At 44.2% G+C, this 24,391-nt stretch overlaps 1 protein-coding gene across 3 annotated transcripts in view; it reads right to left on the bottom strand.

The window, feature by feature from the left end:
- Positions 1 to 24,391, bottom strand: part of THADA (THADA armadillo repeat containing) — a 286,708-nt gene that overhangs the window by 34,598 nt on the left and 227,719 nt on the right. For all 3 annotated transcript variants that reach the window (XM_032497409.1, XM_032497410.1, XM_014560974.2), the window contains 5 exons: positions 13,269 to 13,648; positions 12,560 to 12,678; positions 12,098 to 12,170; positions 9,146 to 9,299; positions 6,148 to 6,279 (listed from right to left, as the gene is read on the bottom strand). In XM_032497409.1, the coding sequence (XP_032353300.1) occupies positions 6,148 to 6,279; positions 9,146 to 9,299; positions 12,098 to 12,170; positions 12,560 to 12,678; positions 13,269 to 13,648 (858 nt within the window). The remainder of the gene's footprint in view (positions 1 to 6,147; positions 6,280 to 9,145; positions 9,300 to 12,097; positions 12,171 to 12,559; positions 12,679 to 13,268; positions 13,649 to 24,391) is intronic.

Consider the following 24,391-nt stretch of genomic DNA (forward strand, 5'->3'; position numbering starts at 1 on the left):
GAAAATAGAGCAGTATTGTCTCTTTTCTTCTTCATTACTTTGCCCTAGGCTACAGGACTGTTCCGACTGGGCCCCACAATGCCACCTGCCTCCTGTCCCTTCTCTGACCTCTGAGTCTCAGTTTTTCTACATCCGCTCCCATGTCCACTCTCCCACCTCCCTGCTAAGGTCCATTGTTATTCCAGAGTCTCCATAGGTCCTCACGCGGAGCACAGGGTCTCCTGCAGGATGTCCTGGTTTCCCCAGGCCCACAGCCCCCACAGCCCCCCGCTGGCTCCCTGGCCCCGCAGCCTGAGGCTCACACTTGAGAGGTAAGAGCCAGAAAGGGCCAAACAGTACAGCAGGGCTGCTAACTCTCATCCCACGGTGCGTCACTCAGGAGGACAGCCTCTCCTGTTTGCCCCCTAGTCTGTTCTAGCACGGAGGGTCAGTCTGCCTGTTTTGGGGCTTTCCTGTTTCAAAGGGTACTACCCTAAGCTCCTTAGGGGCCTCAGGACTGATACGAGGTCTACGGTGGTGGAAGATCAGCCCGTCAACACCGATTGAGCACCCACTGTGTACCAAGGAGACAGACTCTAAGCCCATGGGCTAGCTGGGAAGATAAAACTCAGTCAAGTATATGAAAGAGAAAATAATAAAAGAATAGAAAAATCAAGGGCTATTTATAACCAAATGCTGCAGGGGTTCAGAGAAAGGGGAGACCCTGCAGGGCGGGGGCATTGCAGAGAAGGTGGGACTTAATGCGTCACCACGAAACGTCTGTATTTGGCAGAATGAGCATTAGTTAGATAGGAGTTTTTGCAGCTGAGGGGCATGGTGGGAGGGAGGGATCAGAACTCCTTGGAGCCAGAACTCCAAGGAGAAGAACCACTCATCACTCACAAGTGTGAGGGCACGTGTGCTTGCTTCTCTCTCCTGCTCTGTATGTCTCTTTCTTTCTTAAATTTTATGTTTTTTTCCATAAGAAAGTTTCTACCATAAAATGCCACAAAAATGTCAATTATAGCTTAAAAAAAAGTTTCTACCAAGAAGTCATCCTTTGTGAACTTAAATTCTGACAATGGGTTTAAGGTCTAGAGCCCCTTAAAATTCTTCGTTAACTGGATTCTCTTTCTTATCCTGCATCAACTAAAGCAACTGTTGGTATCAGAAACTTTATGAATCTTACACACAGAAACGGGGAAAGAGAGGAGGCCACCTGAATCAGGGGGCAAACCCTGGCTGAAGCTGGACGAGGAAGGACTGAGGGAGAGCTGGCACTGGAGAGGGCAAGGAGCCCGAGGAGGGGACTTCAGAAGGCCAGCCCCCTGCCTGACCCCTCACCCGTCTCCTCCAGGTCGCAGAGTCCCCACCTCTTCAGGGTGAGCATGTGGGGTTCCATCCGTGGGCCTCCAGCTCTAGCCATCCCTGTGGGAACTCTGGGGTCTGTGCCACCTGTCCTCTGGTCCTGGAGTCCTCAAGTCTGCGGCCAGGGTATCAAGTTAGACCCAGCAAAGACCCCATATAAGAGACAAAAGATTCTACAGAAAAGAAAGGCTACAGAATAACCCTGAATTGTTGAATTCTAGCCATCTTCTAGATTTGGGGGGGGGGGTGGGTTAAAGCTGTTCTTTCATCCTCTATCTCCTCCTAAAGGGGCTTGTACCTCTGCTGCTTCCACCCAGAACTCCGTCTGCCTCCCTCAAGAATCACACAAATTTAGTGATTAAAATTTAAATACTGTCCAGCTTGGTTTTTGCCTCACATGGAAGCCCTTGTTCAAATGAACTCTGATATGTGAGTGCGTAAGACAGACAGACAGGAGTGAGCTGCTCGGGCAGATGCAGGAAGGAAGCCCAGGGAAGTGGGAGCGGCCAAGTTGATGGCCTCGAGTGTCTCCTGCTCTGGAAACCACAGCTCTTTCCGAGCATTTCAAGGCTTGAAGTCAAGTCAGAGCAGGGACAGAAGAAAGGTGAAGCCCCACCTGGAGTCCAGCCCATACACTTTCTCATCCCAGCTGTGAATTTCAAGCCCCACCTCTTGAGTCTTAGATGTGCCGTTTCCTCTGTTCCTCTTAGCGTGCCCGCGACTGGTGTGTGTGAGGGGTTGGGTAAGGGGTGGGGAGGGTCTCGATGCTGTGGCTTCCTTAAGTCATACTTCAAAGCTGAGGGAGCCTCAGGGGGTGCTCAGAGGGTAGTTCATAGGCTTTGAGTTCCACCTCCCAGGTGACCACGTGCGGTGAAGCACATGTGGGAGGACAGCAGAAGAACTCAGCAGGCAGAGAAGGTCAAGAGCAAATCCATCCTCACGAGGGCTACCTAACACTGAGTTATTTCCTCCGGGCCTCCCAGAATCATGAACTAATTCACACCACAAATCTCTGCTGAAAGTCAGCTGCGTGCAAAGTGACTGGTTTCATGCTGGCTTCTTCTTCGATGGTCTCTAGCCAGTGCCACTGGCACCAACAGCTGGCCGGATGGAGGAGGGCCGGGGCTCCCAGGGGCACTGGGCAGCGTGCTGGAAAGGGCGGGAATGAGCGGACAGTTCACTCTGTTCCTCCAGCAGATAAAGGTCCCCTTTGCCCTCTCACTTTCCATTGCTGATCTCTCCAAGGCCTAAAGAATACTCTGTCCCAGATCACGGTGACTTGTGGCCTCCAAGTGCCTTTCCCGATTCCTGGTAGTTTCACTTCCTGGAACGCGATAGCCCCACCACTATGTCAGTGCCAGAGGCAAGTCCAGGTGCTTCCCCTGGATGTCTCACAGGTTTGCAACCTTGAAGTCATCTCCACTTTCCCTTCTCTCCCACCTCCCACAAGCACATGCACCCAGATCCTCTTAGATCTGCCCCCGTGCTCTCTCCAGCCCGTCACCGCTGATGGCAGCTCAGGGGGACTCGCCTCCAGCCCTGATCCATCTCACACATTGCCATCAGAAAGCCCTCCTCCAACCTACGCTCCAGGCAGTATTACTCCCCATTTGAAACCAACTCCAGCCTCCCTTCACCTACAGGAGGGGGTCCTTGGCTTGGCATTCAAACCATCCCAAGTGTGGCTGCTCCTGCCTTTCTAGCTCTGTCTCCTGCTCTGCTCCTCTGGCCTCAGCCTGTGTTCTGGCCACACAAATCAACTTGCTGCTCCCCAGTCAGCTCTTGAGTTGCCCCCAACTATGCATTTGGCTTCAGCTTTTCCTTCTGTGTCCCAACACTCTTATTTGCGTGCTGTTTATCCCTTCCTTTGGGCCAGCTCCACTCTCGGGAACCTCCCTAGAACTCACAGTCAAAATGCACCTCCAACTTCCACATCCCCAGCAGGCTGTTAGTATGAGTACAAAGCTTGTTCTGTCCACATCCAGCCCTCATTTACAGGATGGGATCTCAGAGGCAAGGTGTTCTCACGTTTTCTTTCTTTCTTAGAGGAAGAGTAAGAATTAATTTAACAATATTTAGCCTTCTCAAAGAAGACATTCAATATTAACATAATTTAATAATATTATTTTACTGTGGCACTTATTAAAACCACTGATTTGAGGACAAAATTAATGACGTATTTTCAAAGTATTCAAGACTCAGTAGTAATAATGAACTTGGAACATCCAAGAGCAAACCATTAGTAGGGTATTCTGCAAAACTCCTGTGTGCTGGAGGAATGTGGAAACTTGCCATCAACTGCTTGATATCCTTGCAAGATGTCAAAACAAGACAATATTGATCTGATCAATCAGCTGGCTAAACTCCTGACTAAAGTGAAAAATCAGGAGTGATGCTCAGTCCTCAGCTACTTTTCAGTCTAAGGCAGAAGGATGTGCATTTTTTGCTTAAGAAAATCCCGCTGTATTACGGAGGCTCTGTCTCCGAGTTGCTATCAGGCAGAACAGAGAACATGCGGGGACACGTTGACCCAGTGTCCCCACTCAGTGACACCATACTGCTGAGATTCCTAAATCTGAGGAATGTAGCTTGGGTTTGGTTTTTCGGATGCAAAAATTCACTCAGAATGAGTTTAAGGCGGGGGCAGGATGCTTTCATATAATTCAGGGGAAAGGAGTCACACTGGGGCCGGATGGTCTATCAGTACACATTATGTTAGTCTTTTCTAGTCGTGGAATGGATTTTTTTAAAAAAACATTTTATTTTGAAATAATTTTAAACACACAGAAAAGATGCAAGTTTAGCACCTCCCTATCTGTGTTTACTATTTATATGTGCACATAGTCTTATTTTTTTCTGAACCATTTGAGAGTAATTTGGAGGCGTTGTACCTCTTTTTCCCTTAATATTTCGGTTGTGTATTTCCTAAAAATAAAAAAATACCCTCTTACAAGACCACAGTACTGTTATCAAATTCAGGAAATTTTATATTGATTTTAACCTACAGACAATATTCAGTAGTTATTCTAATCATTTCCTGTATGGCTTTTCACCCTTCCAGTACAGGTTCTAGTCCAGGGTAACATTTAGCTGTTACAGAATTCTTGTTTTTTTCCACACCTCAAATCCTCAGTTATAGACCAAGATGGGGACTACAAAGATAGGTAAGTGGCCTTTTACATTAATTATTCCCACAGAGGCTTTCACATATGGAACTTTACACACACAAGGCACTCAGTATATAATGATTGATTTCAATTTCTTGAAAAGAAATTCAAACCAGAAGGAGAGAGAATATGTTAATATAGTTTTACTATAAATTAACCTGGAAAAATTCTGAAACAGATAAAAGCAGTAGGGCAAAAACTTTATAGATTAGAAGGGAAGAGGTCCACTTATGAATTCCATCATGAAATGATCTTTCCCATTTTTGGCGGACAGGGTCCTGTAGAAATCTAGTGAGTATTCGAGTTCACTAAATGTATACTGAGCCCTCGCTGGGTGCTGTGTGTGCTGTGTGTGCTGTGTGTGTATCTCTAAGGAAAATGCACAATCAGAAAAAAGGAATGAATCACTAATGGCAGAATTTGGGGTATCAGGAACTTTGACAGCTTGGGACAGGGATGGGGAGAAGGCTGCTTGCACATCACTTGCAGCACCAATCTGGATGTTTTCCCACTGAGAAGCAAAGCTGATCCTGGCTAAACTCGCTCTGGAGTCATATCACTGGGAGATGATTAAAACTCCAGCTTCCTCCATATACGCAGAGAAGAGAACCTGGACCATTACAACAGGGGACTCAGGTATGTGGAAGTTCACACGTTCCATGAGAAGTTTTCAGGGTCCACAGCCCTAGCCATGGGGAAGAGGGGCCCAGAATCAAACACTGTCTGGCTGTTTCCCTTCCCAGTCTGCTGTCCAGTAAGTAAACTTCTTGGCTCAGCCTGTGACTACTTGTCTCAAAATGGTGTTCTCACTTCTCTTTGGGATGGTTGACCCAGAGATCATTCCTGACACCTAGCCCCAAGTGCAGGGACTCTAAGTCCACCAGAGCAGTCACCCTCCCAGATGGCCCCTTGTCCGGAGGTGTGACCTTGCTCCTACTCCACTGAGCCCCGTCCCTTGCACTCAGCCACCCATTTTCCATCTGCAGCCGGGAGTTCCCATTTGCTTCCACAGCATCTGCCATCACACACAAATAACCAGGGCCTGGGGCTGGGACAGCTCATCTCATCAGCCAAGTGGCAGTGAGCTCAGAACTACTTGTCTAGGCTGCTCCTCTTTCCACGCCCCTCCTCTCTGGGTTAACTTCACCACCAAACAGAGAGCCAAGGCACAAAGGGGAGAAAGTTGACTTATACTCACCTGTTTCTGACACGTGTAGAAACTCATGGAGGAAACACAAATATGGCTCTATGATTCCCTGGATTATGTAACTATGTAGATAATCAAGACCTGGCCTGATTTTAAAAGGATGACGCTGTAACTAACATCAGGCACTGTTTATTAGATTTCTATCTTCGAAAACAATTTTTCTCTATGATGTCCTAGAGCAGGGGTCAATGAACTGTGGCTTGCAGATCAAATCTGGGCAGCCGCCTGCTTTTGTAAATAAAGTTTTATTGGAACACAGTTATGTCCACTTATTTACCTATTGTTTAAAATGGCAGAGCTGAGACAGAGATTGAATGGCTAACGAAGCCTAAAACATTCACTCTCCAGCCCTTTACTGTAAAAGTGTGCCAACCCCTGTCCAAGAGCAATAAGGCACCGAAAAAAGAGAATTTATGAACAAGGTACCTGTTGACTGGCAGGTTTTTTCTTGTGACAAGGCAGTCATGACAGTTTCTGTGGCTGCATCTCTGATGACTTGCTCCTCACTCTGCAGGAGGGTGAGGACACACTTCCAGAGAGCAAGTGTATCCTGCAGTCCTATGAAGGTCAAGAGGAATTCAAATTACCTAGGATGCAATTTACAAGCAGGAAGAGATACAGATTCAAATCCAGGATTTAATGAGCAACAACTATTCCTTTTTTTGTGGATATTACAAGAAAGGGAGACCTGCGAGTCAGATAAAGGCTGGAGAGAGAGTGCCCAAGGGGGCAGGTTTGGAAACATCTTTTTGAAAGGGAAAGGCTTCTGGAGGCAACTAGCTGCAGGCAGTACCCCTAGAAGGTGTGGCCTCGCTGACTAAGGCCCAGCTGTCCACAATGACTCATGCTTCTCAGGAATGAAACTTTATGCATCAAGAGTGCTTTGGGGAAACTAACCCAGTGTTGATTTGAGTGACTGAGCTTATAAATTCTGAAAGCCAAGTTTCAATCAAGATCATGCATTATGGGAGGGAGGCAAAAATTGAAAAAAAGCAAATATCCACGATAAAGGTGCCAGCCTGTCCACGTCCACATGGGGCCACTATCTGATGGCCATTACCCCGGGCAGGGACCCTGGCCAGTCCCTGTGCTTGGTGCTGCTGGGGATGACTGAACAGGAACAGTGTCTGCCCTGAGCAACTGAGAGGGACATCAAGGACACCTCACACAACTCAAGCAGAAGGCAGGGCCAGAAATGTGTGGCTGTGACCTGCCACAGGAAAAGGTCCCTGGGGATGGTTTAACGGAGGCCGACTGCATGAGGGAGGTGAGAGGTGGGCAGGGCCTCAAAGGAAGGACACATGCTGTCTGGGTGCAATGGGACACCGTGGAAGACCCCCACTCATCGCCCCTAGCCTTTCAATGGGGAACCAACCCTGTCCTGGGAACTCTCCTCAGCCTCCCTCTCCCTCATCCGTCCACGGAGAGCCTGCTATCAGAGACAGCAACACTTCAGTCATACCAAGAACACTAGTGGCTCCCTCTGGGGTTTGTTCTCTCTTGTCTGTTATAAATCTGGCTTTAAATTTTACTCAGACTTTCAGAACGTCTCCATTCTAATTACTCTCTAGGGCTTAATATTTTCCTTTCTTAATAGTTTCTGATAACCCTAAGGTCCTCAGTCTTCCCTCTTTAGTCCATTTCAATTTTTCTTTTCCTCTAAATGATTTTGTTCTGACCTTGACTTCTCCCCACGCACTTTCATGTCCTTTGCCTCTCAGTCCTGTACCCACTGCTCCTGAAGGCCATCAGCTGCCACCAACCTCCTTCCTCACCGCCTGTGATGCTCTAACCAGCTCCAGCAATTAATGATGAGCCAATGGCTTTTGCCCAGGACTCAGTTTCACTCAGAAATTCCACATTAGTCTACACAGATGTGCCTGATATGAGCTTGGGTTAGAGCAGCCAAAGTCACCCAGAAAATGTGCTGCAAAATGACATTACCCTCCCTGGAGAGGCTTCACCAAAGTTTATAAACCTTTGCTCTTATTCCTCTGGGTCCAAGATCAAATCACAATTGTAGCAGGTCCCCTTTCAGTCCCCCTTTGGGTGTGGAAAAAAAGTGCCTGGCAGTCACTTAGAAGATTTAAAAGGATATCAAAGACAACAGCAGAGAGATCCAGGGACTGTCTCATGACTGTCTTCATTGGTCTGACCCCCCGATAACACTAAAATTTTGAGTCTTACCATCTAAAAAAGCAATTATTTCCCTTATTCTGTAAATCCTTTCTCCACAACTACACGGCAAGCTCTTGGATATAGGGACCATGGTTTATTCTCCGAGGCTGGGCAAACAGAGAACAAAACCAGAATTCTGGTGATGGATGGAAGAGAGTCCCAGCCCATAACATGGGGAGATAAGATGGCCGGAGAGGGCAGGGTGAGGATATGGCTTTGGGTCCTGGGTTTTCATTCTATTGAACTCTAGGCTTAAAACAAAACACTACAATTAAAAAAAAAATTTTTTTTAAGTTAAAACAAAACAAAATAAGACAAAAACCCCTATGCATTTTCAATTCCTTCGGATTTCCTAAAGCTTGGTTTTCTCAAACACCATTGATACGATGCTCTTTCCTAATCATTACTCTTGAAGGACAGGGGGTGGCAGTGAGGAAAGAGACATGCAGGTGGAGAATTTGGCTGGATCTGTACATCCATTTGATTTCAAAATAGCTCTACCTTTGTTTCCCAAAGACACCTTGAACTTAAAGCTAATTTCAGTGAAAGGAATCTGCAGTCTTTCCAGTCACTTAAGTGGGAAGCCTGGAAGTCATCCTTGAAGGTTCCTTTATATGAACCTCGACACCAAGTCCTGTTAATTCTACTCTTCCTAAGTGCCTTTGAGCCTGGCCTTTCTTCTTCCTCAAGGCCACAGCTTCACACTGACCCACTGATTTCTCCCCAAGATCACTGCAATAGGCTTCCTGGAAGAGGTGATGGTTAGACCAAGTCTTGGAAGACAAACAGAAGTCAGTCAAGCAGCAGTTTGTTTAGAGAACTGTTCCCTGCTGATGATGCATGGGGAGTGGTGGCCGATGAGGAGGGACAAGAGGGTGGGGCACAGAAGAGGAAGAAGGGCCTTATGAGTCATGCCATCCTGATGGCAATGGCAATGCACTCAAAGGCTTTAAGCAGTGGAGGGAAATGCTCAGATCTGTAATTCAGAAAGACCAGAGAGAGGCTTTTGGAAGCATATGGAGAATGGCTTGGGGCACAAGACTGAAAGAAAAGAGGCCAGTTAAGAGGCTGTTGGTGAAAAGTGATTAGAGTAGGAACTGAGAGGGTGAAACTATCTTTGGAAGATGAAAAGCTTTGGTGTGCCCTGTCATCTTTCATCTTCCCTTCTTTTTTAACCTAGAGCATCTATATTCACGCTTTCAATGCATTTGGTGGAATGGACATACCCTCGGCTCAGCACACTTACCAAGAATGGGACGGGGGTGGGTGAGGAAAAATGGTGTGGTGCTGGTGAGAACTTCAGCGGTGGCCAGCCTGGACTCCTTGGGAAGATGATCTCCACAGGAAGTGACGACCAACTGAACCCACTGCTTCAGGGTGGGGGCCACCAAGTCCCTGGTCTAAAAACATAAAACATACATACAGCAGTTCAGAAGATGCAATCGTGGGCAGTCACGGAACTAGGGATGAGCTGCACATACCACACTGGATCCGCACGTTCGCTCCTTGTGCAGGAGGAAGGAACGACGGTTTATTAGTTGCTTTTCCATCCCAACTAGGGAGAAATAAACAAGCCCAGGGGAGAAAATATGACTTGTTCTTCAGCAATACAGAGTCACTATAACTAGAGAGCAAGTTCCTTGAGTCTTTTCTGAGGCAAATCATGTTATCACAACACTGGTGTATTTGATAGCTTCAGTAAAGACAAAACTTTTGGGGAAAGACTATGCAGCAAATAATAGCTGTTGTCCCCGATAACCAGATATTCCTTCTATCTTTAGTAACAAAATGCTGGATTTTTGCCTGTGCATGTGGGCACTCAGCTAAAGACTACATTTCCCAGGCTCCCTTGCATTTGGGAGTAACTTGTGATTAAGTTCTGACCAATGGGATGCCATTAAAAGTGGTATCCGTGGCTCTTTCAGGTCATGCCTGAGGAAATAGGTGTGACCTTCACTTCCTGGGTTTCTCCTTCCTGCTAGCTGAACAAGGACAAAATGACGGGAGCTGGAGCAACCACCTGGGATGATAAGATGGAAGCTATGTTGAGGACAGCGGAACAACAAGGCAAAAGGGCTTGGGGGCCCAACACTGTTAAGCCGCTATCTGCTCTGGACTGCTTCTACCTCGTTTAAGCCGCAGTATTTATGAGTTTCCATTACAACACTTAAACCAGTATCTTAACTAACATTATTGTTTAAACAAAGCCCTATTGTTTTTTAACAGGAACAGCTTTATTGAGATATAATTCACATACCATATAATTTCACCCACTTAAATACATAATTCAATGATTTTTTTTTCGTATATTCACAGATATGTGTATACCGCCAACACCACAGTCAATTTTAAAATAGTTATCATCCCCATCCAGTCGGCTCCCCCTCCCCCAGCCCTAAACCATTAATCTCCTTTCTGCCTTTAAGAATTTGTCTATTCTGGACATTTCATTTAAATTGAACCATACAATATGCGGTCTTTTGTGACTGGCTTCTTTTACTTAGCATGTTTTCAAGGGTCATCCATGCTGTAGGCTGTATCATACTTCACTAGTTTTAATGGCTAAATAATATTCCATTCTTGAGATTATACCGTATTTTGTTTGCCCGTTCATCAACTGATGGACATTTGGGTTGTTTCCATCTTTTAAACTCTGTGTTTTTGTTTTGTTTTGGACTTTTTCTAGAAAGGGGATTACTGTTCCAAATATATTTTACTTCCCTTATTAACTGAGCCTCTTTAGATGTTCAAAATGAGACTATTGACTCTTCTGATCATAGATGGGCATCTATGGAACTAAAGTGATCAGCATCTTAGATCTTGAGGAAGCTGCTGACTTCTAAGGCATAGAAAAACCCCGGTTTTCCTGGGAACGTCTTTTATGTGTTTCTCTGCAGTTTTATTAATTTTTCTCTCCTGGAAAAACTCAATTTTCTTCAAATATCACTTCATTCAAGTACCAAGCAGCGCCTTTAAGATGCACATGACAACTGGTTAAAAACAGCTTTAGATAAGAACAAGTCTTCCGGCAGACTTGTTAGGCTGCCCTGTGACTACTTTCTCAGGCTTGTTTTTTCCTCCTCTGAGCTGTAGTTTTTTAGCAAATCCTCTTCCTTCCAACAGACTCTCCTCCTGCCCTCCCCAAAACACATACATGACTTTTTTATTTGTTTGTTTGTATCTCATTGTGACCACCTGCTTGGGCCCCCTGGCCTGCCTCTGAATGACAGACCCAAGGAAGCTGTGTATCTGCTTAATTCTCATCCTCTGATCGTCTCTCCGCCCAGCCCCAGGCTCTCTGAGCTTAACAGTCTCCTCTGTGAAGTCCTCCTCAGCTCTGCAAACACTCCCTCCCTCCTCTGGATTCCCACAGCTGCCTCTCTGCGAGAGCATGTCACACAGTGATCTGATGCTCCTTTTCTCTCATTAAACTGCCCCCCACCCCTGTTTGGTTCATCGTCGTATCTCTAGTACCTCTTTCAGTGCTGCTTCAGCGAAAGGAATCAGAATCCGCAATGTTATGATGCCACTGTCTGTGACAGGGTAGTGATGTGTAACCAAGATCTTCAGGTAATTTAACTGGGGTACTGACTGCCTTTTACCTATAGTAATTCTCTGATGGTGGCCCCTTTCTCATATGCCTTAAGTATGCACGGTTGTGTCTTAAGGCATCTTCCCAGGCAGCTGATGATGACTTTAGTTCCACCTCACCCCGAAAGACATGTAAGGCAGGTGGGGCACATCTGGTCTCCACGCAGAGCCACCTGGGCCATGTTTGGGGGCGATATTTAAGCTTTAGTGATATATTTTCACACTTAGTTGACTAGGATGCAATCCTAGTGACTTGCTCACTCCCTCTTTCAATAAAAAGTCTAGCTAGAAAAATAGGAAAAAACAAGGAGTTTAGGCATAGGTATCTGTATGTATGTGGAGTGGGGGGAGGGGAAGAAGGTTGTGCCACCCTCTTGGACTCTAACGAGATGTGCCAGAAACAAGAGAAAAGAAATGCCAAAGACAGGGCTCAGAAAATTCTTTCCAAGTTATACCCAAAGTGAAAAATCAACACGAACAATACTTTTGAAGAAGCTACGCACACACAGGCCACAGGGATACTGCCAGTGGGATGGTTCTCTTTTACTGACAACCTTCCAGGGAAATCAGAGCACTGAAACCCCAGAACAGAGGGAATCAGTCTCACCTCCTCGCACGTCTGCATGTGGTAGGCGATCACTTTGGAGGCAAGTCTCAGAGCTTCACTTTGAATTTCAGACCTAGAAAAGTCAGCCAAAAAACACACAAAACATAAAATCACCCTGAAACTAATATAATATTGTAAGTCAATTACACTTCAATAAATAAATATGAAAAAATAAAGTCAAACATTTTATATACAGATGGTTTTGGCAGATAGTCTGTAATCCACATGGGTGGAAATCTCTGCCTCGGGGCTGTACAAACGCCTCCAGAAGCAATTACCTTTTGGTTATAAATGGGAAACTCTGACATCACTCTATTGCTTGGGCTTAGAACATAGGCTGAGACTTAAGAGAAATACTGGACCTGAGTCCTTAGGCCAGGACTGTGCTCAAGTTCATTACATAACTGACTGACAGGATCATGTGTTGTACAGAGTTTGCACAGGAAAACACTGGGGGCAAACCTTTCATTGGAAGCAATATCCATCGTCCAGATCAAGAACTCCTTTGGGGTTAGATGGACACAGTGCTCTGTCTGAGGAAGCCACTCACTGGGGTCCATGCAATGGAGAATTCTCAGTATCTGTGTGCATCAGATCAATGGAAAACAAACAAGCAAACATTTCAGGAAAAAGTTTCCAGAATCTATAAAATAATCATGTGTATTGATAAGAGAGTCTATCTTTTGAAAAGCTCCCACTGAGTTCTTTCTTCCTCCTTAATACCTTTGGGAGACCAAGACAGGTGGAGTAGAGATGCGCTGGGAGCAGAGTCTACACGCCCAGCATCCTAGGTCAGTGCCCTTTCCTTTTGATTATGCTTTCCAGGTGACCATCTGCCCCCAAAGAGCCACACCAGCAAAGATTACCCTCTGGCCCATTCTACAGCCATTTTCAATGCTCTGTCTCCTTGGGCACTGAATGGCTTACTCTCTCAATCTCTGTCATCAATACCATTATCATCAAACACTTTCTTCAGCGCCCTTTTACGCGTGAAGCCACGCCAAGTGCCACACAAGAGAGTCCTTGCCCTCAGGATGCTGAATCTCCTTCTTATTGCCCCTGGAAACACCAGATCCAACGCTGTCTCAGGAGCTTATCTCTCTAGTGGGCTCACCAAAGCATGTGGGGAGTGGAAAGGGACGGTCAGGATACCATACACCAGAGACTTCACCTTGCAGAGGCATTCCGGGTGGTTTTCCTTCATAACCAACGTCAAGAATGTCCCTCCCATATTCCGCAGCAAGGGCAGCAGTCTCTTCTCTCCTAATCCAGAGGCTGTTGCCGAGAACCTTTCCAACAGGGCTTCCAGCGTCAGCAGGCGGACTTCAGGGAAGGAAGACTCTAAAAGCTGAGAGAAGGAGACTGGAACGTCCCTAGTCTGCTCTCCAGCCTGGGTGGCCACGGCCCACATGGCAGCGATGGCCAGTTTGGTGAGGCTCTGGAGGTACTGGGGCAGGCCTGGTGCTGTGAAGGTATAGGGGAATCCCGTTATCAACTCTGATCCTGAGATGATCCTTCTGACTTCCTCCCAGAGGCCAAGATGCTCCAGAACTAAAAAGCAAGAAAAGCAAAGAGAAAGAGGTAATCATTTTACTCATGGTTCCACAAAAGGACATGGGGGAACATGCAAGGCTCAGGATACACTGGGTGGGACTATCCGATGTCCTTCCTGAGTAGGTATCATATGAACCATGTAACAAGTGACTAGCCCACAAAGATTCAGACTTTTGGCTCAGAAGTACTTTCTATTTAGGTAATTCATAATTTTTCCCTTAGGGCGACAAAAGGCCCTCCTATCAGAAGATGTGCTCCTAGCACCCCTCCCTAACACTCCATAAACATAAACTCAGTGACCTCTTGAATCCTCAAGCCTCAAAGTTGGGCAGGGTAAAAGAACATCTATTCCAAACTTCCTTCAGGAGCTCAGATCCTCTCTCTGGCACCTCTTCTCAGAGGCTCTTGGTTGACCCGCACAGTGACTTGGAGCTGACAAGACAGACTATTTCATTATTAGCAGATCTAGCTGTCACAAAGTTCTTTTTGGAGTTTTCACTCAGTGGCCCAATTCTACATTTTGAGGTTCCCTATGAGCCCTTTAGTCATTTTTTAAAAATTGAAGTATAGTCAATTACAATGTGTCAATTTCTGGTGTACAGCTTTAGGCATTTGAATTCTAGCTATTATACCCCCTCTCCTCTAGATGAAATACCCTACTTCCTTCAACTATTCCCCAGATGATGGGGTTCACCCTCTCTCACTATGCTAAGCTGCATTCCTTTGGACATGCCTCACCCCCTCTTCAGGCATGGCCCCACAGAATGGAACATGACTCTCCCTCGTGGTCTGGCCAGCAGGACTGTTACTTTCCCTGTTCTGACACGAGGTTCCTGGAGTTGCATCACACTGTTGACTCATGTGGAGCATAAAGTCAACGGAAACCACAGGCCTTTCTTTTTTTACACGGTCTACTGATGGTGGTGAGTCATCCATCTCCCACCTTGTACTCAGGACTTAGATTAAGACTCCTTTTCTTTGTTCGTTTTAAACCCCAGCATATCCCTGTTCAGTTTTATCTCCCTGTTAAGTCTTATGGTCTGCCTTTTGCTGAGATCTTTTTGCATTCTCAGTTCTAATAAAAAAATCTTGCCTGCTTACTATGAGCTGGGTGCTAAGTAAAAAAAGAACATTGCCTTTAAGGAGTTTATAGTCTAGTTTGAGAAAGAGAAATGAATGACCAAGTGACTCTGTTACAGTGGTGGAAATGATCATCTGAGTCTTAAAAGGGAAGAGAGGAGAGATTATGTTGGACCACCAAAGGCAGAGCAAAGGTTTGAAGGCATAAAACAGAAAGGACCACGTGGGGAACTACATGCAGTCTGACCTCAGCACAAAACTCAAGGTGGGGAACAGCAGGAGATGAGGCCAGAGAAGCACTCTTTCTGGGACATGGAGAACCTCCGAGGCCATGCACAGGAGCTTGGACATCCTTCTGCAGGCAAGGGGATGCCACTCAGGGGTTATTTTAAGAACAGGGTCAGTGAACATGTTCACTGACATGTTCTTACTGCCGAGGGAGTGATATTAGAGGCAGGGAGACCAGCTGAACAACCACTGCAGTAGTCTGAGAGAGAAATGATGAGGGTGATGAGGACCTAAAGTCAGGAAGAGGCAGGGAGAAGATGCATTGGAGAAGCACTGAAGGAATAAAACCGGCAGCACTGGGGGACTGACTAGGGCAGGCGTCCTGGGTACCTTGCATTAAAAAGGAATTTCATAGACTCACGGACATGGAAAACAAACTACTGCTACCAAAGCGGGAAGAGGGGGAGGGATAAATTAGGAGTTTGGTATTAACATAGACACATTACTATAAAACAGATAAACAGCAAGGACCTACTGTATAGTATAGGGAATTATATTCATTTTCTTGTAAAACCTATAATGGAAAAGAATCTGAAAACATATGTATAAATATATATGTAGGTATATGTATAACTGAATCGTGTTGCTGTACACCTGAAACTAACATTGTAAGTCAACCACACTTCAATAAAAAATAAAATTTAAAAAAAGGAATTTCATTTGTTTGGCGAGGAGTCAGAAACATGGCTCAGAGATCTAGCTAGGCCATTCTGGATAATTTTTGGATGAACCTAGCTATCTGAAGGAGAGGTATCCCAGGCAGAGTGTCTAGTCCACTGGACTCAAGAGCTGGGTACCCAGATCCACTTGCTTCCTTTAGGACCTTGAAGAAGGATGATATTATCAAGAAGCCTGAGATCGAAGGCACAACCCCAAAGAAGGGGACCACAGGGGACATGCTCAGGAAGGGCTCCTGTGGGACCTCTTAGCCTGCACTGCCTGCAGGGTTCTGTATAATCCCGTAAGTATGCACTGAGCATATAGTAGGTACTTTGGGAGACACAGAGATTCACAGCTGAGAAAGAAAAATTACCTGTTGTCAAAGAGCTTTAAACTAATGGGAGGATAAAGACAACTACTAAAATTGCAAAATGCTTAGTGCCCTAAAATCATTAGTGAGAAAAGCTGACAACTGTTGAGTATTTATGTGCCCGACACTATAGAATATTATATACCCATTATTTAATGCTATGAATAATACTTTATTTTTATTTTTTATTGTAAGTATAGTCAGTTTACAATGCTGTGTTAATTTCTGGTATACATCATAGCGATTCTGTGAAGACACAGTTTTATTTGTCTTCACTATAGGCTATTACAAGGTATTGAACACAGTTCCCTGTGATATACAGTAAAACCTTGTTGCTTGTTTATATTACATATAATAGTATCTGCAAAGCCCAAATTCCTATTTTATCCCCCCCTCTTTTCCCCTGGTAACTGTAAGTTTGTCTTCTATGTTGTGAGTCTTTTTCTGTCTTGTAAATAAGTTTATTTTTTTAGATTCCACATATAAGTGATATCATATGGTATTTTTTCTTTCTATTTCTGACACTTCACTTAATATGACAATCTCCAGGTCCATCCATGTTGCTGCAAATGACAAATAATTACTTTTAGAGTTGATGCTTGCTGAGTATTAGCACGTCAACAAGTACTAACTCACTTAATGAAGTAGGCACTGTTATTATTCACATTTTGCAGATAAGGAAACAGAAAGGTTAATTACTTGCCCAAGGACCCATAAGAAATAGGAGGCAAGGAGAATACAAAAGCTGTAAGAATGACCAAAATGAATGCAATGTGCACCTATTTTCTATTGGAAGAAAGAAGTGGGGGAAAAGGATAGAGGGCATTCAGGAGGGAATAAAATTTAAGATGTGTGCTAAGACTGCTCAGAGGGAGAGGAAAGGGCAAATGCTCCATGGAGTTGGGAGAGAGTAGACAAAGACAGACCTGGGAATAAGGTCACTGAATTATTGTGTCAACAGAGGCGCAGCAGGGGAGGTTAGGTCAGAGCCACAAGCTAGGAAGCTATCAGATGACATCCATTTAGGCACTTTCTCCAAACTGTTGCATAGCAAAAATATTCTCTGTTGTGCAGCGAGATCCAATGAAGTGTCCTAGAGCTTCTCAAACTTGAGTGAGCATCAGAAACACCTGGAAGGCTTGTTAAACCACAGAGCAATGCCTGGGCCTCAGGGCACAGCTGACTCCAGCCCAGTACTTCACCAGAGAAAATTCACTGGACCCTGTTTTCTCTTACCAATAAAAGCACCAAAGGAGGGGAAATCCCCAAGAATTCAAAAGAATAAAAAGGCCCCTAGCAGGCAGGCCTTTGATGCTGGCTCACTATTTACAGGTTCTGTTCTAGGTCTCGGGTGTAGCAGTGATTTGGAAAGACCAGGCCCCACTCTCATGGCGTTCCCGTTCAGGTGGGGACCGCAGAACACCCTCCCCGCCAGTGCCAGAGGGAGGGCATCTCCGGGTGGGATAGGAGGTTGGCGTTAGAAATGCCCAACCCTTTAATAAAAGCAGCAGCAGAGACTAAAAAAGACGCATTGCTTTCCTCTCTAGCACAGCGGTTTCTCAGCCCAGGAGGTACATTAAATTTATCCGGAGAGCTTTAGAAAAACACCCATGTCAGGGGACACTTGACCCCATCTCTGGGGCGAGCCTGGTTTCAAAGTGACCCGGGTGATGATAGTGCGCAGCTGGGGTTGATGGCTACCATTTTACGGCCTCTGCACCCCACAGGGGGTAGAGTTCATCAAATAGTTTTCACAACCAGGATTTCTCCTGAGTGAAGCACTGTTTTGTGTCCTGCCCTACCAAATGTATTTCAAAGTCTAGATCAACACGGACCACTTATTTCCATTTCTGTGAGTGCCTGTTGCCCGCAGGACACAAAAAACTGAAGTCAGTTCTTTGATAGCAATCAGTTCTTCTTCAAGCTGAGGTCTGGCAACCCTTTTCTCTAGAAGATAACTTTTTTACTTGCAATTTCAATTTTGATTGCTTTGGGTTGCCTCCTTTCTATCTTTGTTGGAAAGGCAAGTTTCCAATGAAAGAATCAAGTCCCTCCCCTTTAATGACTCCATCTTATTTTTCATTAATTAGATGATTTTTTGCAAACTTTTGTTAATTGGGAGTTTTTTTTCCAGCCCTTCTTGTCTGGAACATCTTTGGATTTTTCTCAACAGTGTAGTCATTTTAGTCACCCAAGTATGTGTGACTGATTCTAAACATCCAATTTGATTTCATTTTTGAGATTAACTTTTTTTTTCTTCCTCTTTAGAGCAAACATTTTGTAGCCTTCAGAGGAAGAGCTTAATGGCTGGGCTCGCTCGGAAGGACAATACCTCCTGCCGTGCTATGTCCTGGGTCAATGGAGAAATAATTCCCAAGCTTAGAATTCAAGTACCAATCAAATATCAAAAAGAACGTGACAGACTGGTATCAGTTGCCAACATTTTATTTTGTAAAGAAAGGATGTTAAAAAAAAAAAAACAAAAACCTACCATATCTATTATCATTTCAAGAAAGATGGCTATTGAACACCAAAAAAGTAGAAAATTCATAGTGTCATCATTAAGGACAATTCTTTAAAGAAATGTGGATTTAAGAAAAATTTGCTACAGTGTCATTTTGCAATAGTTTTATTGTGAAAATGTCACCAGGGAGCAGCAATAGGGAACTGCAGCTTTGGAGAAGCTGATGGAAGCTTCCTGAGGTTGATCCATTTGGAGGGTGTGACTACCTGAACAGAGATTTCCTAGAGAGGAACGGAGGGACTTTGCTGAATCCCCCAGGCACCGAGCAGAGCACAGTGGCCCATTCACACCATTCCCTCTGGGAGTCTCATATGCGTTATTTTAGCAGTTTTGGTTCTTTGGCAAGTTGCAGGGTTCAGTGTTATGTCTGCAACCTGAACAGTGATTGCTTAAATTAACTGAATGTCAAAGCCGCCACTCCCTAACCAACCAAGGTAGGGCGCTAACATCACCCCCAGCTGCTGAAAGAGGATTTAGAAGCAGCATTACCTTGAGCAAGGATTCCCTGATTCTGGTTTTTTTTTTTTTGGGAAGTCTGTCTCCTCCTCAGAGAAGAAGCATATCTCCAAAGGGAAGGCCTATGCTTCATTTGTCTTTCATTTTCTGAGCTACTTATACAGGTTTTTTTTTTTTAAAAATCTACATAATCTTAAAAGATGCATGTTAATCTAAACAGCTTTAACAAGGGCATTCTGGAAAACAATGGGTGGTAATGGGTAATGGGTGATACCGTTACCATATAATTATGGATAGAGTGGAGTTTCACCATAAGAGCATTTAATTTTGGTGAATTTAACTCTTAAGTACTCAGCAAACAGAGAGAGAGTCTGAAACACAGCAATTAAAAGAGAGAGGGCAGTTTCAGCCCAACATCCCAATCGCTGGAGCAAACCCCCGGAAGGGAGGTGGTTGTGCTGTTACCTCAGACTGGTGGTTCTCAAACTGTGGCGCGCTCACCTCCAGAGTTCCTGATCCAGGAGGGCTGGGGCAGGGCCCCCAAGTCGCATTCCTGACAAATCCTGGGGTGATGCCGAGGCTGCTGATGCAGGGACCACACTTTAAGAACCACGACCTCAGACCATCTGAGATCATCGTGCTTCTCGCAGTGTTAACATCTTGCCGTGCTGAACGTGTATAATTCAAGTGTTTAATGGTATTTGTTTTTAGACACCATGGCCCCTAATCAAATGTCAACCCCTTCATCTAGTGCTCAACCAAAGAGCTCCTGAATATTACATGGTTGTTGGCCTTCCCTGTTATGTCACGAACCAAGATGGCCTGATTGTTTTGTGCTGAACTGGCCCAAATAAAAGGGGCCAGAAGGAGTAGGTGTACAGGCCCAAAGCGACAGTGTTTCCTTGGCCCCAGCAGACACGGTTACGGAGTACGCTAAAACTCCAGTAATCACAACAAACGTGTTCTACTTATAAGCAGCAGTGAGAATCTGTGAAGGGTGAAGGATCCTTACTAGGATTGAAAAGGCCAACCAAACAGAAAAAAAACAGTTTCACTGCTATGGAGTAAGTCACTTACTGGGGACACTGTGTAAATGGCAATGATGCTGATTGTGTCACCATGGTGGTCACTTGCCACTGAGCCTCAGAACAAGGTTCTTCATTCTGCCTGACCTTTCATACGCTGTTCCCTCTGTCTTGAAGGCAATGAATGAACGAACAAGAGAGTGGATTTCTCTTTCATATGATGTAAAGGCTCTGAATTCTGTTACCAGTAGGTCAAGAAAGGTTTGCAGAAGTTTCCTCTATCTTCCCCTTCTCTACCAGAATCTCTACTCCTCCTTAAAAAAGTGGAGAGTGAGGAAATACGAAGCAGATTTCGGCAGATACGAAGCGTAGGGAGATGGCCAGCTTTTTCTGTTTCAAAGAATTATAGCTCTGGTCAGAGAGACCTGTAATCAGATCCAAAAAAGTTCTTATCTGGAACATTTGATAAACTGGTTCTAAAAATAATCACAGATGATCATTTGTACACTCTGTGAATGTTGATGTCCCGTTATGCAATTTCTCTGTTAAAAAAAATTCTATTTGGAGAGAAAAGGCAACCATAGGAACTACGACAACAACTCAGTAACAAAAAAATCAACTGATTTAATACATCTTGGCTTCTTCTTATCGAAGGGAAATTCCATTCTTCTATTTAATCCTCTGCCCCTCCCTCTAAACCGTAATCCTGACCCGAGGGGCCCCTCCAGTTACAAACATGTAAGAATGACCCGGGGGGAAGGGTCTGGAGACTAATTTTGTCTTGAGAAGCGCCCCGAACTGGTTCTGGTTGTTTATTTCTTGCCTACTTTTGTTTCTAGGTCTCTGAACCCCTTCACGCCCTGCTTACACAGGCGTGGCCCCCGACCCACATCCCTCTGAAAACATTCCCCCCTTCCCTTGCCCCGGCATCCTCTTGAAGTATTTTTTAAGCACAAAATTCCTTCTCTGCTGTTGAGGAAGAAGAATGAGCTCCTGAGAAACACTATTTGAAGACTATCCAGTTAATCCAGAAAATAAAACCAGTCCCTGGGGCTTGGGAGACAGGCAGTCCAAGGAGCTGGGAAAGGATTTGGGGAGGCTGAAAATGAGCTCCTCAGGCACTGGGTGGGACCAACAGTTTGTACTTCTTGCCTCCACCCACCCACCATCCCGTCCCTACCTCTGCCCAACACAGGGAGGAAGTCAGGAAATACTTGTGGATAAACACATGACAATGCAGAGACACAAACATGAAATTACTTCTAAGCATACTTCTGCTTTTGGTTGTCAGCGAATTGCTCCTGGGGACAAGACTGGGAAATCAGGAACTTCTTTATCATCACACCTTAGACATCCCTGTTTAATTGAACCTTTTCCCCACAAAGGACCTCAGGCTTCTCTTCCACCCTTAGGCGACGAGATACAGTGTGAAACCAACTAGAGAGTCTGGGAAGATCCCTTTAAATAACTGGGGCTTACCTCTGATGTCTCATCTGTAATGAGAGGCTAGGACCACTGATCTCACACTGCAGTTTACCATTCTGGGAGAAACAGACTCTAAGACGGAAGAGGTTCCTGGCACCACTAGACTACATCAACACTTACAGGAATGTTGCTGCAAGGTACAGCTTACAGCTGGCAAGTCCAACAGAATCTCGTTGGACTGGGAATGCTACTTAATGTGCAGCCTGGCTCCAACACGGAAGGAGGGAGTAAGTAAATTTTGCCAGATGGGCAATGCAGGTGAGCCTGGGAGTAAGTGGACCTGCCCAAGGGACCTGCCGAAGCTATTTCCTACCTGGGATGAGGTGACCATTCATTTCTTTGTTCTTGTTATCAATTTTACTTCCTAATAGCTGCTTTTCTACCAATGCTAGATTTTTCCTTTCTTGTAATGTTACGTTTCATGGAGTTTTCACAAATTTTTTTCATGTGACCTTCACCCCAATCCTCTGGGGGTATTATCCCCATTTTATAATGAGGAACCAAGAGGTTTCAAAACAATGTGATGAAGTGATTTCTGTTTCAGCCCACGAAGGTTTAACTGCTACAGGAATTGCCTTTTGCCATAAACAACTAGAAAACTAGACAAATGTATGAATTATTGTTTTTAAACTTCAGACATGGGCAGTACAGGACTGTGATCCCTGAGAGATGGAAACAAGGGAAGCCTCATAGCTGCCCAGACTACTACCTAGAGGCAATTTCCATGTCCCAGAAGAGTGGCTGGAGTGGGAGGGGAACCCAGGGCTCAGAGGTCTTGATGAGCTAGAACAACTGGATAGTCATATGAAAAAATAAAAAAGAGAACCTTATTTCACGACATATATGAAAATTAGCTCAACGTGGATCATAGATCTAGATGTAAAACCTTAAATATCAAACTTTAGAAGAAAACATGAGAGAACATCTTTGTGACCTCAGGATAGGCAAAGACTTCTTTGCTAGGGCACAAAAAGCATAAAACATGTGGCAAAAATTGATAAATCAGACTTCATCAAAATTAAAACCATTTGCTCTTCACAAGACATTGTTAAGAAAAAAAAAAACAAGCAACAGAGAGGGAGAAAATATTTGAAAGATATTTATCAACGTATTTGGTCATAAGGGAAATGCAAATTAAAATCACAATGAGACAGCACTACACATCTCCCAGAATGGCTAACATTTATGAGGGACAGTACCAAATTTAGACGAGGATGCAGACTAACTGGACCTCTCCTGCATTGCTGGTGGGAATGCAAAGTGGTAAGGCCCTTTGGAAAACAGTTTGGCAGATCCTTATAACTTAAACAATTCTTATCATATGAACTAGTAATCCCTTTCCTAGGTTTTACTTAAGGAAGATAAAAATATATGGCTACACAAATACTTCTGTGTGAACGCTCAGAGCTGCATATTCACAATTTCCAAAAAGTGGAAGTGTCAAAATGTATTTCAACTAGTGAATTAATATAAGTGAACCATGCATATGATGGAATGCTACTCAGCAAGAAAAAGTTATGACTCACATCCTATTAATAAAGGACAAAAATCACATGATCATCTCAACAGATGTAGAAAAAAAATGTGACAAAATTCAACACCCTTTCATGATAAAAACACTCAACAGGAAAGAAATAGATGGGAACTTCTTTAACCTGATAAAGGGCATCTATGAAAAACCCACAGCTAACACCTGACTTAATGGTGAAAGACTAACAGGTCTCCCCCTAAGATAAGGAGCAAGACATGGATGTCTGCTCTTGCCACTTCTATTTAACGTTGTACTGGAAGTTCTAGCCAAAGCAATCAGGCAAGGAAAATAAATAAAAGGCATCCAGATTGGAGAGGAAGAAGTAAAACCTATCTCTACTGCACATGACATGATCTCATACACAGAAACTTCCAAGAAGTCCATAAAAACAAACAAACAAACAATCTGAGTTAATAAATGAGTTCAGTAAGGTCATGAGATAAAAGATAAATATACAAATATCAACTATAGTTCTGTATATTAGCATGAACAATCCAAAATTGAAATTAAGTGGGTGGGGGGTATAGTTCAGTGGTAGAATGAGTGCTTGGCGAGCGCAAGGTCCTAGGTCCAATCCCCAGTGACTCTGTTAAGGGGAAACATTTTTTAAAAATTGAAATTAAGAAAATAATTCCATTTATAACATCACTGAAATAATAAAATAGAAATAAATTTTTGAACGGAAGATGCTCATGATATGTATACTGAAAACTACAAAACATCACTGGAAGAAATTGAAGACTTAAATAAATGGAAGGACACTCTGTCCTGATCTGAATATCTGAAGACATAGTATTGTAATAATGACAATACTCCTTAAATTGAACTACAGATTTAATATAATATCTATCAAAATCCTAGTTGGCTTTTCTTTTCTTTTTGCAGAAATTGACAAGCTGATTCTAAAATCTGTATGAAAATGCAAGAGACCCAGTCAAAACAACCTAGAAAATGAAGAACAAAGATGGAGGACTCACATATCCTGATTTCAAAGCTACTACGAAACAATGATAGTCAAGACAGTGTAGTCCTAGGGGGGAGGGTATAGCTCAGTGGCAGAGTGCCTGCTTAGCATACACGAGGTCCTAGGTTCAGTCCCCAGTGCCTCCATTAAAATAATAAGTAAATAAATAAACCTAATTACCTCCCCCCACCAAAAAACCCAAAAAGACAGTGTAGTCCTAGTATAAGGACAGACACATAGGTCGATGGAATAAAACTGAGAATCCAGAAATAAGTCCATGTATTTATAGCCACTTGATTTTCTGATTGACCCAGTGCCAAGACAGTTCATCAGGAAAAGGATAAGTCTTTTAAACAA

This window comes from Camelus ferus, chromosome 15, assembly GCF_009834535.1.
Source record: "Camelus ferus isolate YT-003-E chromosome 15, BCGSAC_Cfer_1.0, whole genome shotgun sequence".
Classification (NCBI taxonomy): Eukaryota; Metazoa; Chordata; class Mammalia; order Artiodactyla; family Camelidae; genus Camelus; species Camelus ferus.